General features: G+C 38.4%; 1 protein-coding gene across 1 annotated transcript in view; it reads right to left on the bottom strand.

Moving 5' to 3' along the window:
* FER1L6 (fer-1 like family member 6) overlaps window positions 1–14,878 on the bottom strand; it is a 178,545-nt gene that overhangs the window by 46,232 nt on the left and 117,435 nt on the right. The window contains exons 27-31 of the mRNA XM_043991801.1: window positions 14,503–14,527; window positions 10,943–11,058; window positions 8,914–9,045; window positions 7,384–7,509; window positions 5,200–5,327 (exon numbers count right to left, since the gene is read on the bottom strand). Coding sequence (XP_043847736.1) covers window positions 5,200–5,327; window positions 7,384–7,509; window positions 8,914–9,045; window positions 10,943–11,058; window positions 14,503–14,527 — 527 coding nt within the window. The remainder of the gene's footprint in view (window positions 1–5,199; window positions 5,328–7,383; window positions 7,510–8,913; window positions 9,046–10,942; window positions 11,059–14,502; window positions 14,528–14,878) is intronic.

Raw genomic sequence — 14,878 nt, forward strand, 5'->3', positions numbered from 1 at the left:
AAGGAAGGAAGGAAGGAAGGAAGGAAGGAAGGAAGATACAGCTCATATTTTGAAAAAATTCTGAGATTTATTTTTATAAGATTCAAATCAATTCTCCATTTTTTTCTAAATTAATTATCCAATGCTAATGTTAAACACATGCATAGTCTTCCTTTGCCAGTGGGATATTATCTAGCTACCCTTCAATGTTGTGTACTTAGAAAATGTAAACTAATTAACTCTTTAACAAAATCGAACACAATGAGAAAAAAATAAGAACAATAAAATTTTTAAAAAAGCTTTAAGGGTATAGGGGACCTCTGGGATAACTACATCTAAATCATTCCCTTTCCTCCCTTGTAGGAGGAAATGGATTTAGACAGGTGGAATAGTTTGCCCAGAAGTGCCACATTTGATACAGAGCCTAAACTAGAAGCCAGGGCTCCAGATTCTTATTCTAGTGCTCTTTCCAATATCAGCCTGAATGAATATAATATTTTATAATGTAATGGAAATGTTTCTAGATAATATGGCTGCTTCCTCAACATGCTGTGAGACTTGACCAGCTTGCCACATACACTGCCAGACCTGCTTAGTTCTGACATAGCAATTTCTACTTGGAAAGGGATTTAAAATCACACCATCCCCAAGAGGCCATTATCCTTTCTGTATAGATGATGAAGCAGAGAGATGGGACAGTTTCAGTGATTATATCTGACTTGAGGTGACTCTAGCAGGTCAGTGTATTGCTGAGGGAAGAACCTAATTTTTCTATCTATCCAGTCATCATATTATTGTCTCCCTTTGGGATGTAGGATTTAGGGTTCCCAAAATAGGGTATTTAGAAGTACTATTCTAGAGTCAACTCACAGGTAAGACTCCCACAGAATTTAGAGCTCATTATCATTATTTCTACCACCACCATTGACACTGTCATCATCACTGTAAGGGTCCTAAACCACCCAGTAAGGGGATCTTATGACAGTGGAAATGCTAAGGAGAATAGGGAAAGACTCAGGAGGCAATGTCAAGGATGCAGTTGTAAGTGACCTTGTGACAGTTATTGCTGCTTAACTCTTTGGTTTATTCTGTACTTAAGAACCTAAGCAATTTATAGCGCATCGAACTGCATGAGTTCTACTAAGTATAGGGAAAAATAATGACACAGAGAAAGCTACCTGGGTAGCCAGACTTCCCATATGTATGATATAGGTACAGCACAAGATCCATAGTAATGGCATCCCTTAAGACTGAACTTTCCCTCCTTTAAAATATTGATTATAGGCACTGTCATAGTGGAAGAGAAATTGATGTTCTCTTTAAAGCTATTGGTAGCAGCTTCTGCCTTCCTGCTCAATTTCTGTGCCCTATGACAATGTTCATTCATTCATTCAATCATTCTCTTCCTTATTCATTCATTCATTTATGTTTTCAACAATTTTTTTTGAGTACTATGTTTAAGACTCTGCAAGGGAAAAGAATGGTACAGTGGAAAGAGCCCTGAATTAAGAGTGAGAAGATCTGGCTCTGTCAATGACCTCTGAACAGATCCCTTTGGTTCTCTGTATCACAGATAGTTCATCTATAAAATAGGAAGTTAGACTATTTTATCTCTAACGTGCTTTCCACCCTTAACTTAATGACCCTGTGAAGAATGAAAGAGGACTTCTGAAATCAATTCAAATCAATTCAACTCAATTCAATTGAATAACTGCCTTATATTCAAGGAAGCTAGGTGTCCCAATAGATAGAATGCCAGGCCTGGAGTCAGAAAGACTCATCTTCCTGAGTTCAATTCTGGCCTCAGACACTAGGTGTGGGACGGTGGAAATGTCACTTAACCCTGTTTGCCTCAGTTTTTTTTTTTTGCCTGCCTCAGTTTTCTCAGTTGTAAAATGATCTGGAGAAGGAAATGGCAAACCACTCCAGTATCTTTGCCATGAAAACCCCAAGTGGCATCACAAAGAGTTGGACATGACTGTAAAATGACTAAACAAAATATGGTGTATATGTGTGTGTGAGAGGAACAGTTAAGTGCTTAATCTTAAGTGCATTGTACTAGCTAGGTGGTATGTAGTTCTGGGTCACTACCCTTTGGCAACATCTGAGGTGAACAGTAGCTCCTTCTGAAATCCAAAGGGAGTGTTGCTCTTAAAGAAATATTTGAAAGGGGCTTTCAACCACCCAGCATAAGTGCAGCTAACATAGGCTTATGTGGATATATTTTGCTCCTTGGAGCTCATCTCTAGGAATGATAGTAGTTTGATGATAGGAATTATAATGTGTTATTTAAGAAAACAATGATTCAGATATGGAAGTAATAGACAGACAGATCTTAGCTTGATATTTAAAAAGTACTTTATAAAAATTGGATCTTTTAAAAAATTGGAATGAACTACCTTGGAAGATAGTAAATTCCTCACCATTGGAGGCTGCCATTAGAGACCAGAATACCATTTATTGAGGATATTTTAGAGGAAATTCAAGCTTCCGGTTGGGGTCAGACTAGATGAGCTTTGACATCTCTTCCAACTCAGATTCTATGAATCTCTAGTTTCCTTGACAACGTAGTATAGCAAAAGGGCCACTAGGAGGCCTAGGTTGAATCCCAGTTCTGCTCTCTATTACCTTTGTGACCTTGGTCAAGTGGTTTCCATTCTTTGTTTTTGGTTTCTTCATCTGTAAAGAATAGGAATTTTGGACTACAATGATCTCTAAAGTCCTTTCCAATGTGAGATTCTATAGTTCTATAGATGCAATAATGAGGACCTCCAATTTCTTGTCTAATATCCTGGTATGACCCACCAGTGATATTTTAATGACAAGTCAATTCCCTGGAGCAGTAAAGGGGAAATCTGAGAACAATAGAGGGATTTCAATCCCCCCTTCCGCATGAGTGGCAGGAATGTGGGACTCACTATTTACCACAATAAGACTACAGAAATGTCTGCCCTAAGAATTGCTTAGAATCTATAAAACAGCCTTACCAATAACTGTTTGAAGAGGTAGGTAGATAGGCCTGACTGATATCATCCGATGGATCATAGAAATTTGAAAAGAGGATCTCATTGGCCATCTAGTCCAACCTATATAGGAAAGCAAGTGGTCACCTAGCTTCTGCTTGGAAAACCTCCAAAGTGCGGGAGCCTAGCACCTCTCTAGGCAAGCCATTATACTTTTGGACAATTCTAATCATTAGGAAGTTTTTCTTGCTATCAAGCATACATTAGCCTTTGTAGCACCCATTATTCCTCCTGTTCTGTCCACTGGGGCCAAATAGACTATGCTATCATCAACATGACAGCCCTTCAAATATTTTAACACAACTATTAAGTATTTGAAGGGCCCACCATGTGTAGGAAAGATTAGGCTTTTTCTGTCTGGAATGAGATGACTTTGATTTTCATAGAACAACAAAGACATTAATGGTGGAATGCTAGCTGGCTGGCTTGCCACTCCTTACCAAGAAAGGTCAGTGGTAGAATCTACCACAGAACCTTTGTCACAGGGAGAGTATAAATACATAAGTATTAATAAAGATGGCCCCTGGAATCACATACCAGCTTTATTGCTGATGTACTCCATGACATAGGAAAGGCTACTGCATTTCTGTCTGCTTGGTTTCCATATTGTAAAATGAGAAAAAAATAAAGCTGACCTAATTCATGGACTGCGGTAGGAAAGAGCTAATAAAAGGTGACTGCAGAGCTCTTGGAAAATATTAAGTGCTCATTACATCAATGTTAAGTACTGATAAAGGTCATTCCTTGATGCAGAGAAACCAAGGAAATTTTTCCTGACATAGTGCCCATTGTATTTTTAATCATTCTCATTAATCTGAACGGGCCACATCATTTATCTCTTCATTTTCTCTGGAGTTATATAATATGAGGACCTGACAGGAGATCAAGTGTCAGAAAGCCCAGGGCTCTTACCAACAAGGAAAGGAATTTAAATAAGAGCTGACAATACAGAGAGAGTGGTCAGCATTTTTAGTTACAGAAGAAAAGCCAAATGTAGCCAAAGGACTTCTCTATTTACTTTTTCAATGACCCACAATCTCACTGATTTTCTTTCTACTATTGCACATCTAAGCCCTTGGATGACTCAGTGCAGCCAACTTTGTGACAAACCTCTCCAAACTTAGTTAAGCTTATCCTTGAATGTAGGCGACATTAGCACTGTGGAAAGAATCCTGGCTTTGTTGTTGGTGGACCTGGATTCAAATCTCAGCTCTACCACTTAACTGTCTGTATGATCCTGGGCAAACTGCTTATTTATCTAGGCCCTAGTGATGACTTCAACTATAAAAGAAGGACAGGTTGGGCTAGGTGGCCTTTGAGTTCCCTCCCAGCTCTAAATGTCTATTGTATTTAAGATGCATCCTATCATAAGCAAAGTCTAGAGAACTGAGAGAGAGAGAGAGAGAGAAAGCGTGAGGTACATATCTATCTATCTATCTATGCATGCTTTTTTTTGCAGGGCAATGAGGGCAATGACTTGCCCAGGGTCACACAGCTAGTTAGTGTCAAGGGTCTGAGGTTAGTTTTGAACTCAGGTCCTCCTGAATCCAGGGCTGGTGCTTTATCCACTGCACTACCTAGCTGCCCCCATGCATGCTTTTTATAATATATTGTTTACTATATCAAAGGACCCTAGAAAATCTTTGGAAACATCTAGTCTATAATGATGAAGGATAAACAGAAGAAACAATTCAAAAGAGATGGATTTGGAAAGACATATTTCAATATATCACAGATCCATTCAAATGGGTTATCTGAAAGCTTGTTAAAGATCAACAAATAATCTGCCAAATTATTCCAGTACAAATTTGGTCTTTTCTAATTAAATTTCTTTAAAAATTGATAGTTTTTTTTGTGGAAGACACACTGTTAGCATATTCGCAAATAAATCTCAACCCCTTTAGGATCCCTAATAAGGAAATGCATTGGTGGTGGTGCAGAAGACCTGTATTCTAGTACTGACTATTAAAAAACAACAACAAATCAAATGAAACCTTTGTGGAATCCTGGGTAAATCACTTCCTATTCTGGGTGTCAGTTTCCTCAATAAAATAAGGATAGACCTTTAACAAGGTCCCCTTGAGCTCTGTGATCCCTAATTGCCACCATGCACCATTATGTCACATGCCAGCAATCTGAAACCTATGAAAAACAAACTTAGACAAAACACCATAGGGAAGTCAAAAGAGCCACTGACCTTCCAAATACTGGATTAAGTTGTTTGGGGATATATTTGTCCCGGTCCTTAATTTCAGTTTTGCCAAGGGTTAGTACAATATAAGGATCAGATTTACCATCTGGATCAGCTGGGCTGAGGTTAAATGCCTGAGGAGGGAAAGCATCCTTTTAATGACCTACTAATTTTCTATTAGGATGATTTTCAGCTCCCATATCTTGTTTATTTCTCTGGAGTCCATTTTCATTCAGGTGGACAGAAGCTCCCATTCATATTTAACCATCCATCTAATCAGACTGAAGTTTCCAATGGGTGGCTCAGTGATCTTTTGTCTCTAGTGTCTGAGGTGAGAGTAAAGGAAGTACTGGGAAGAACCCTGGCTGGCAAGTAAGAGGTTACAAGGACTAAAGGTTAGTTTGAGGGGAATTGAATGAAAGTATCAATGACAGCATCACAAGATGTTTCAATAAGCACCTGGCATTTTACCATCCTGTTTTTCTTATCTAGAACCTTTTCCACATTGGCTTCCTCTTCTCTAAACCCTGTCCTCCAAAGCCCAGTTCAAGAAATACCTTTTCCTTTCAGACTTCCTTATGTAACTATTCACAAAAAACATTCCTTGGCCAAAGGAATGAGTAGCTCTCAAAGTCCTAGAATCTCAGCATCAGGAATCATCCAACCTGCAACTGAACAGCAATCATCTCTACAGGTATGTCCAAGTGATGACCCAACCTTCACTAGGAGCATCGAGGTGACACAGTGGAGAGAGAGTTGGCCTTGGAATCAAGAAGATCAGTGTTCACATCAGTGCATGGCACATAGTAGGTGTTTAAATGTTTATCAATTGAAACTATGTTGCCCTGGGCAAGTCGCTAACCTCTTTTAGACTCAGTTTCTTCATCTGTAAAATTGAGACAGTAACAGAACATACCTTACAGATCTGTAAGGATCAAATGAGACAATATATGTAAAATACTTTGAAAACTTTAAAGAGATTGATAAATGCTAGTTATTATGATAATTAGGCAAAAGGATGGTGCTGTGGCTAGAGAACTTGAAACCCAAAACACCTGAGTTCAAATCCTGTCTCAAATACTTATTAGCTGGGAAACCTGGGCAAGTCAGTTAACCACTGTCTGCTTCATTTTCCCACCTGTAAAAAAGGAATATTAATATTATCTACCTCACAGAGTTTTTGTTCGGGTCAAATAAGACAACATACATAAAATTCTTTGCAAGCTGTGAAGTGCTTTATAAATGCTAGCTGTAATAATAATAATAATAATAATAATAATAATAATAATAATAATAATAATAATAATTGTTGTGGTGGTGGTGGTGGTGGTGGTTGTTAAAGACCTTAACAGAAGAGGAACTCACTGTTGCACAAGGGAATCCATTACATTTTGGAAAGCTGTAGTTTTTAGGAAGTTTTACTTGATTTCAAGGCCAACCTGCCTCTGAAACTTTTTGATAATAGCTAACATTTACATAGTGCTTTAAGGTCTAAAAAGTGCTTTACAAATATTCTCTCATTTTGCTCTCACAACAATCCTGTGAGGTAGGTGTGATTAATATTCCTGTTTTACAGATGGGAATCTGAATCAGACAGTGGTTAAGTGACTTGTCCAGGTCCCCCAGGGAGTAAATATTTGAGGCAGGATTTGAACTTAGGTTTTCTTGACTCCAGAGTCCAGTATTCTATCCATTGTACCACCTGGCTGCATCAGGCACCTATTCCTTCCAGTTTTTGCCTCTGGGGCTCAGTATAACACACCTAATCCTTATTCCATTTAAGAGCCCTTCAAATACCTTAAGAGTCCTCACACTGCCTTTAAATGTTCTCTTCCTCAGAATAAACATCCTTAGTTCCTTCAGATAAGTCCGACCACCCCAGCTCATAGGGGCCTCTCCTTGCTCTGAACTCTTGCAGTGTTTATTATTGGTTTTTGCTTATCAGCTCCTGCTCCCAGTTCCCATTCCTTCAACTCTACTTCATGTCTTCCTTCCTCTCTTTCACCCTACAACATATACTTTTCAAGCCCTATATATTTCATTGTTTTCCTCTGTCAGCCATCCAGGGCAGAACAAGAGAGTCAGAGAACAGCACTTTCAAAGTCAGTCCTTATGGAAAGCCAGTGAAATACCGATCTTTGAAGAACCAACCCCATCCCATTTCGGGGCTAGTAAAGAGGATTGACTTACAGCAACAATATACACCCTGATCAGGACTTTGATAGAGTGATTTGGTGGTATCCCCTGCTGGACTTGAAACTGCCCTCCATTCTCTAGGCTGGGATCCTCTGGACTTTTGTAAATGCAGAACGAGCCCTAGAAATAGAAGGATAATGCAATTAAAAAAACCCAACACAATAACAATAGGTAGCATTTATATGGTACTTGGAGTTTGCAAAGCACTTTACACATATTATTTCATTTAATCATCATAACAACCCTGAGTTGGGTGCTATCATTATATTCATTTGACAGGAAACTCTGGCACAGAGAGAAGTTATGTAATTTGCCAAGAATTACATAGTAATGCATGAGGCAAGATTTGAGTTCATGTCTCCTTGACTCCAAGTCTGGCATTCTTTCTATTATGCCACTTTGCTGCCTAAGAAATGCCTTTAATTCATGCTTAAATAATTCTTTACAGCTAGAAAAATCACTTTTCTTACAATGATCTTGTGAGGGAGGCAGTACAAGTATTTTAATTTAATTTACAGGTGAGGAGGATGAGGCTAAGAGAGGCTGAGTGACTTGTTCATGATTACACAGCGAATCAGTGTTTGTGGCAAGTTTTAAGCTTAGGTCTCCTCTTTTTAAGTCTAGCCTTCTAGCCCCTATGCCACAATGGCTCTTAAATGTAATAAACAACAAAGGGATAGACTTAGTGGTGGTAGATTAGTATCTTGGAGATATTAAGATAATCTAAGGGAGTCCTTATAGTATGTTGAGTAGATCTCTCATGGAGAATTTATGGAAAAATCATAGACCAGAACTGGGATGGGACAAAACAGTATCAGAAGCTATGGAATGGCTGAAATTAGGATGAATAGAAGGAATACCCATACTAATGAAATCACAGATTTATAAAAGTACCATTTATATTTATTCATTCATTCCTTTATCCATTTATCTATTTATTTGTTCATTCATTTATTTATTTTTCAGAGCAATGAGGGTTAAGTGACTTGCCCAGGGTCACACAGCTAGTAAGTATCAAGTGTCTGAGGTCGGATTTGAACTCAGGTCCTCCTGAATCCAGAGCTGGTGCTTTATCTATTGTGCCACTTAGTTGCCCCCTCCCCATGTACCATTTATATTAAAAACAAGAGAGGCAGCATGCCAAATTGGATAGAGCACTGGTTGTAGAAGATCTGAGTTCAAATCCAGTCTCAGAAACTTCCTGATTTTGTCATGATGGCAAGTCATCTAATTTCTTTGGGATTCAGTTTCCTCACCTGAAAAATTGGGGCCTGGACTTGATGTATTCTGAAGGCCCCTCAGCTCTAAATCAATGAGCTAGGAACAGATCTTACAGAATATGGCGTCCTTAGCTAAAGGTAATGTTTCTAACCTAGCAATCCACTACCCTGAGTTATTTTCAGGTGAGGAAGATTGGTCTGCATTGAGCAATTTCTTGTCCCATTTCTATTGTGTTCTTTGAGAGGCATGGAGTATAATGATCTGGGAAAATTGTAGCCCACCAAGTATAGAAATTGAACTCACCTTGAATTTCCCTATTACTCTGTCTCCATCAATACTGTGATCATCTTCCATGGACTTGCCTCTGAAGAGCTCAAAGGTTTTCACCCAGTCTTCAAAATTGCTAAATTCACTCTCCAGATCTCCATCATATATCTTTAAGAAGAAGGGAGAACATTCTTGTCGAAAAGGGAAGATTTAAGGAAACTTTCAAAAATAAAATAGAAAATACCTGTCAAGCCAAAGTCATTCTCCTAGACCCCAAAATGATTCATAGTTTTTGAAAGAATAGAATGAGGATAATAATAGCTAGCATTTATATAGCTCTGGAAAGTTTACAAAGTACTTTATATACATTATTTCATTTGATCCACAAAATAACCTATGGGGTAGATGCCATTAGTATCCCCCATTTTATAGATAAGGAAACTGAGGCTGAAGAAGATTAAGATTAATTAACAGCTAGTAGTATCTGAGGAAGGCTTCCAACTCAGGTCTTCCTGACTCCAAGTCTGATACTATCCATTGAACCACCTAGCCATCTCTAGGAAAGGTGATGGAAGAGCAGACCCATGTGACCAAAGAGAGCATTTGGGAATACTAACATTTTGGGAATATCTGTGTCCCAGCTGAATATCTTTTCATGATCTACCTCCAACCCCACCCACCCAGTAACTTCTAAAGTCCAAGCCTATATCTGAGCCCAAATCTGAGCATTCAGTAGTGGTCACTATACTCCTCTGTTGAGATAGAATGTGTACTCTATATTCCCAGGGTATCCTGGGTCATCTTCCTATGTTGAATCAGTAGAGGGAGGAGAAAGGGGGTGAGTCTACAGTTCTTTGGCATTCTTTTGCTCTGTGTCAGTGCCTAGCTGGGCTGTCAATCAGCAGCAGATCAGCCTGTGTGGTATTGTAACCTACTAACCACTGGCACTGGGGATACAGGTGCCAAGGGAGTGACTTTCTCTCCTTGTTGAACCAGCTCTTTCTGGTTCCCCATTAATAGCAAATTATTAATCTAGGATTGGATATTTTAAAAGAATAAGGCTGGCTTCTTCAATTTGAGGCTAATTGTTGGTTAAAGTTTTGTTTTGTTTTGTTTTGTTTTTTGAATAATAATGTATCCTACTTTTTTTAAACACCAGACCCTTGAGGGCAGAACTGGGAATTCCTTCCAGCAATATTTGTCATAAGCTATCTATTGTTTTGGGCTCAGAGACATTAAGTGACTTGTCCACGGTCATCAAGTTAGCAAATATCAGAGGCAGGATTTGAACCCACACCTTTCTGATTCTAAGCCTAACCTTTCCACTATTCTATAATCCCTTTCTTTACATGTCTGGCAGTGCACATTTTTAACAACATATGAGAAAGCGGGGAAACACTTTATTTTTATGTCAACATTTGTCATGCTAAAGTTAACAATAGCTAGGGTTTGGACTTTAGCTGGTTGGTTGAATGTGTGTGTGGTGGGGTGAATGAATGCACTGCTCTTAAGTTTATATTCAAACTAAATGAGGAATGGAAGGACACTTTGCAAATTTAGTCATTTGAGTCCAACATATACTTATATTGTAAAGGATTTGCATTTGTTTACTTTTAGCTCATTTTAGATGTGAATTGTGAAAATATTGATTTAGCAAAAGGTTTCTCATGGCATTTACCCATGAGATTCGAGCACATTATCATTCACTGCCAAGCACTAACAAATACAATGAAAGGTTGTTGCCTCGCTTGTTTGTAATATGAACGGTACTTTTATGAATCCAGGATTTCATTTGGTATGAGCATTCCTTCTACTCATGCAAATCTCAGCCATTCCTCAGTTTCCCATCTTGTCTTGTCCCATCCTAATTCTTGTCTATGATTTTTCCATAAATTCTCCACGAGGAAGAGAATTTGTTCTCAACATACTGGAAGGACTTCCTTAGGTTCTTAGATTTGAGAACAGAAATGCAAATGGGACATACATCAATGGTTCTTCTCACTGGTATTCACTATTTAGCTGAGAAATATATAGATACCAAAAATGTAAATATCATACTGCATACCTTCAGGGTGGCTAGGTTTGATATGTTTTCTTCCTTTGGTTTCTTCTTGAATATTTTATCTTTCTTCTTCTTCGGCATGTCTTCTATAGTCACTACCACCTGGTCTGTTTTGGTATCTGTGGAAATTCAATCTTAAACTTTAAATCTCTAATTCCTCTAGATAGGAAAGAAAGGACCTCCATCCTCATCTTACTTTTCAGAATTCTTCTCTTTCCAGGATCAGCTCAGGCACTCCCCTTTATGGGAAGCTTTCTCTAATTCCTCCCCCCAGTTGCAAGTTATCCCTCCTCAAATTCCTTTTCATTAAGCTAACGGTTGAATATGTTTTGGCCTTCAGAAGAATGTAAGCTTCTTGAGGACAAAAACTGTTTTCATTTTTTGTTTCTGTCCTCAGCACCATCATAGCTCCTGGTGCACATGAGGTAATTAACCAGTGGTTGTTGAATTAAATTGAAGGACAAGCTCACTTCCATTTCCTTTCCTCTATAATTAATCATGACCCACCCCCTCTTCCTACAAGCCTTTAAAATAACAACATGGACATTCCCTATATCTCTGGTTCTTAGTCCAAAGCCTGGAGCATAATTGTTATTTGGTAAATGTTTTGACAATTGGTTGGTTGGTTATTGCAAGAATACAGGAAACTGTCTTCCATAAGGATAGACTAGGCTAGACTCACAGAAGCTTTGACCCAGGAGGGACCTGAGAGGCCATTTTGCCCAATATCCTTATCATGCCTGCCAGAGAGGTGAAGTGATTTAAGGTCATATAGCTCATACACAGCAGAGCCCAGATCTCCTAATTTCCAATGCAACATTCTTTTCAAACCCTCATGAGGCTGAGAGACCAGAATGACTCAGGCCATTCTACATGATGTGCCAAACTCACTCAGGAGTTGTTCCAACTGCTAATGATCTTGATGCCAGGTAGATAAACTTAATTACTCATTACCCATCCCTCATTCTCTATTACCCATTTTCATTCAGCTACTAGATCTAATACCTTGCCTGTTTGCCTTTAGTCAACCTTGTAAAGGATTGTGGAAATTTCCTAGCTCACAAAAAGTCACCAGTCTGCTATTTCTTAGGGAGTACACAAGAAGTAAAAATAACTGCCTGACACCACACTTAATGCAGTAACTCATTTCTAGGTTGAATAGTTATTTGCAAAGAGGATTTGAAGTTTTATAGGAAAAGGGAATGTTGAAAAATAGCACGATTTCTCTGAGTTTTCTTAGGACATGGAGATTCCAGAAGATCACAGTCCCTCTCTTCAAAATAACTGTATGAGTATTTCTTGATGAAATATCATTTCTAAACCATCTGAAGGTACAAGCTGACCCAGAGAACATCAATCGCTAGCAAACCTGGCATTTGTATTAAGATAAAAAAGAGAGAGAATCATATAAAAATAAAGTTGGATGGAAACTTAGAGATCATCAGGTTTGACCTCTTAATTTTACAGAGAAGGAAACTGAGGCCCAAAGAGATGAACTGACTTTCCTAAAGTCAGTTCAAAATTGTATAATCAACATGACTGAAAATCAATTCAATCTTTAAAAAAATTTCCTTTTCTATTGTGAACTCAACAACTATCCACAAACATAAACATTCCAAGCTACCAAGAAGAACAATTTTTAAACTCTGGTAGGATTACTTCAATATCCTGAGATCAGATCAACCAGGAACCTTCAAAATACCTTCTGGTGACAGAGAAGTCACAGCTGATTCAGGCAATTCATTCTATTGCTATTTGGCTCCAATTATCAGAAAATTATTTTCCATAATGACTCAAAATGTAATTTCCTATAACTTGTGCCCATTGAGACTAGTTTTTTTTCCTTCTGGGTTCCAGAAGAATAGATTCAACCTTTTCCCTCTAAGAACTTCAAATCCTTAACACAACTATCATGTTGTGCCCCACCCTAAGCCTTCTCTTCTCCAGTTCATTCAGGTGCTTATCTGACTTGGTTTCCAGCCTTTTAACCATCCTGCTAGCCATCCTTCTCTGGATGCACTTTAGTTTGTCAGTGATCTATGTCAAATGTGATACCCTCTATAAGGCACAAGATTTCATATATTGGATAATTAAAGTAGAATATAATTGCCCTATGACCTGTCTCATTATTTATTTATGTTATTCATAATTTACATTAATGTTATGTACACTTTAAAAATTTTATATTAATATAGTTTCATTGCATTGATAAGCAGACATGGGATAGTGGGAAAAGAGCTTAGCCTTAGTGTCAGGAAGACCTCACCTCTCACCTACAATTGGCTTTTTAATCCTGAGTAAGTTAATTTACTTCTCAACACTCAAGACAACTCTCTAGAACTATTAATTGCTGAGAAAGCGAAGACTTGCACTGATGGAGATAGTTTCTTCATTCAATAATTCCCTATAACAAGGAAGAGGTCCACTCTCTATTTCTATGGTTTCATTATCTTTTTTTTAAACAGTTGCACCTTATTGTTGGCTCATTCTGACCTCAGGTCTGTTTCACTCAAATGGCAAATGTGCTGTAAAATAACACTAAAGACTCAAATGTATTTGCAATTCCTTTTACCAATACAGGTCACAATCTATCCATTCCCTAACATCTATGGAGCTCCACTCCATGTTCTCCCAGAGGTTTGCCATAAGGAAACCATACCTGACTTGATGGAGGCCTTCCTCAGTTTCATCTGACACCATGAAAGCCACCAGTAGGACACTCTGGCTATCCATTTGTTATCCTTTGTTTCTCCACATAACCATACTATCTTCTCTTCCTCTAATACAATTCTTCGATGATACCTTTAACTCATATCCTTTTTCAGAATTCATCATTGTTTGGAAATAAATTGCAACATGCTCACACCCACTATTCACTTCTCTCTTGTCCTCTGAGATGTTCCTCATTAGTTTGTTGGACACAGTACCTTGGGAATATCAGATTCACTCCACCCTGTATCTGTGAAATTGAGTTACTAATCCTAAAATGATTTATTTTAAAACAAGACACTGTGCTGGGCAAAATCTAAATCTATAGCCTCAATATATTTCTTTTGGATTTTGAATTTCATTTCATTGATTTTCATTGTATTGTTCTAAATCTTTCCTGTTCCACAGGACACTGTTTCTAGAACAGAACCCAAAGGTTATCTTGGGCATGGTCCAGTGTAAAAAGAACTGGATTGGGGGCAGATAGATGGTGCAGTGGATAAAGCACCGGCCCTCAATTTAGGAGGACCTGAGTTCAAATCTGACCTCAGACACTTGACTCTAGCTGTGTGACCCTGGGCAAGTCACTTAACCCTCATTGCCCCACAAAAAAAAGAACTGGACTGGGAATAAGGAAATTGCATTCTAGTCTTGTCTCTACCAGATGTATGACTTTGGGCAAGTCACTTCCCATCTTTGGGCATCAGTCCTCACTCCTTAATCTTTGGGGGACTTGAGGGGAAAATCCCTAAGATTCTTTCCAGTAAAATGCTCCATAATTCTTCCTTTTGAGGATGGCCTTATTTATTCTGTGAGAAAACTGTTCCAAAGTACATCACACCAAGTTTCCTTACCTCTGTTGTCTTTTCTTTCTTTTTCCTGAGAGGGAGGGAGGGAGGGAGGGAGGAAGAGAGAGATAGACAGACAGAGACAGAGACCGAAAGAGTGAGTCAAGGAGTAAGGAGAGAAGAGAAGAGGAGAGGAGAAAGTAAGGAGAGGACAGAAAGGAGAGAAGAAAGAAGAAAAGAAAGGAGAAGATATGAGAAAAGGGGAGGGGGAAAGGGAAAGGGAGAGAAGAGGAGGAGAGTTTGTTATTATCCTTATTACTCATTATCATCATCACTTGATGTATATTAAGCTTCTATCTACACAAGGTATACTACTGGCAGCTAAAGGGTACAAGTCTAATATTTTTGGTCTTTTTCTTCTAAGAGTTTTTTATTTAAAAAG

Source organism: Dromiciops gliroides, chromosome 1 (assembly GCF_019393635.1).
Source record: "Dromiciops gliroides isolate mDroGli1 chromosome 1, mDroGli1.pri, whole genome shotgun sequence".
NCBI lineage: Eukaryota > Metazoa > Chordata > Mammalia > Microbiotheria > Microbiotheriidae > Dromiciops > Dromiciops gliroides.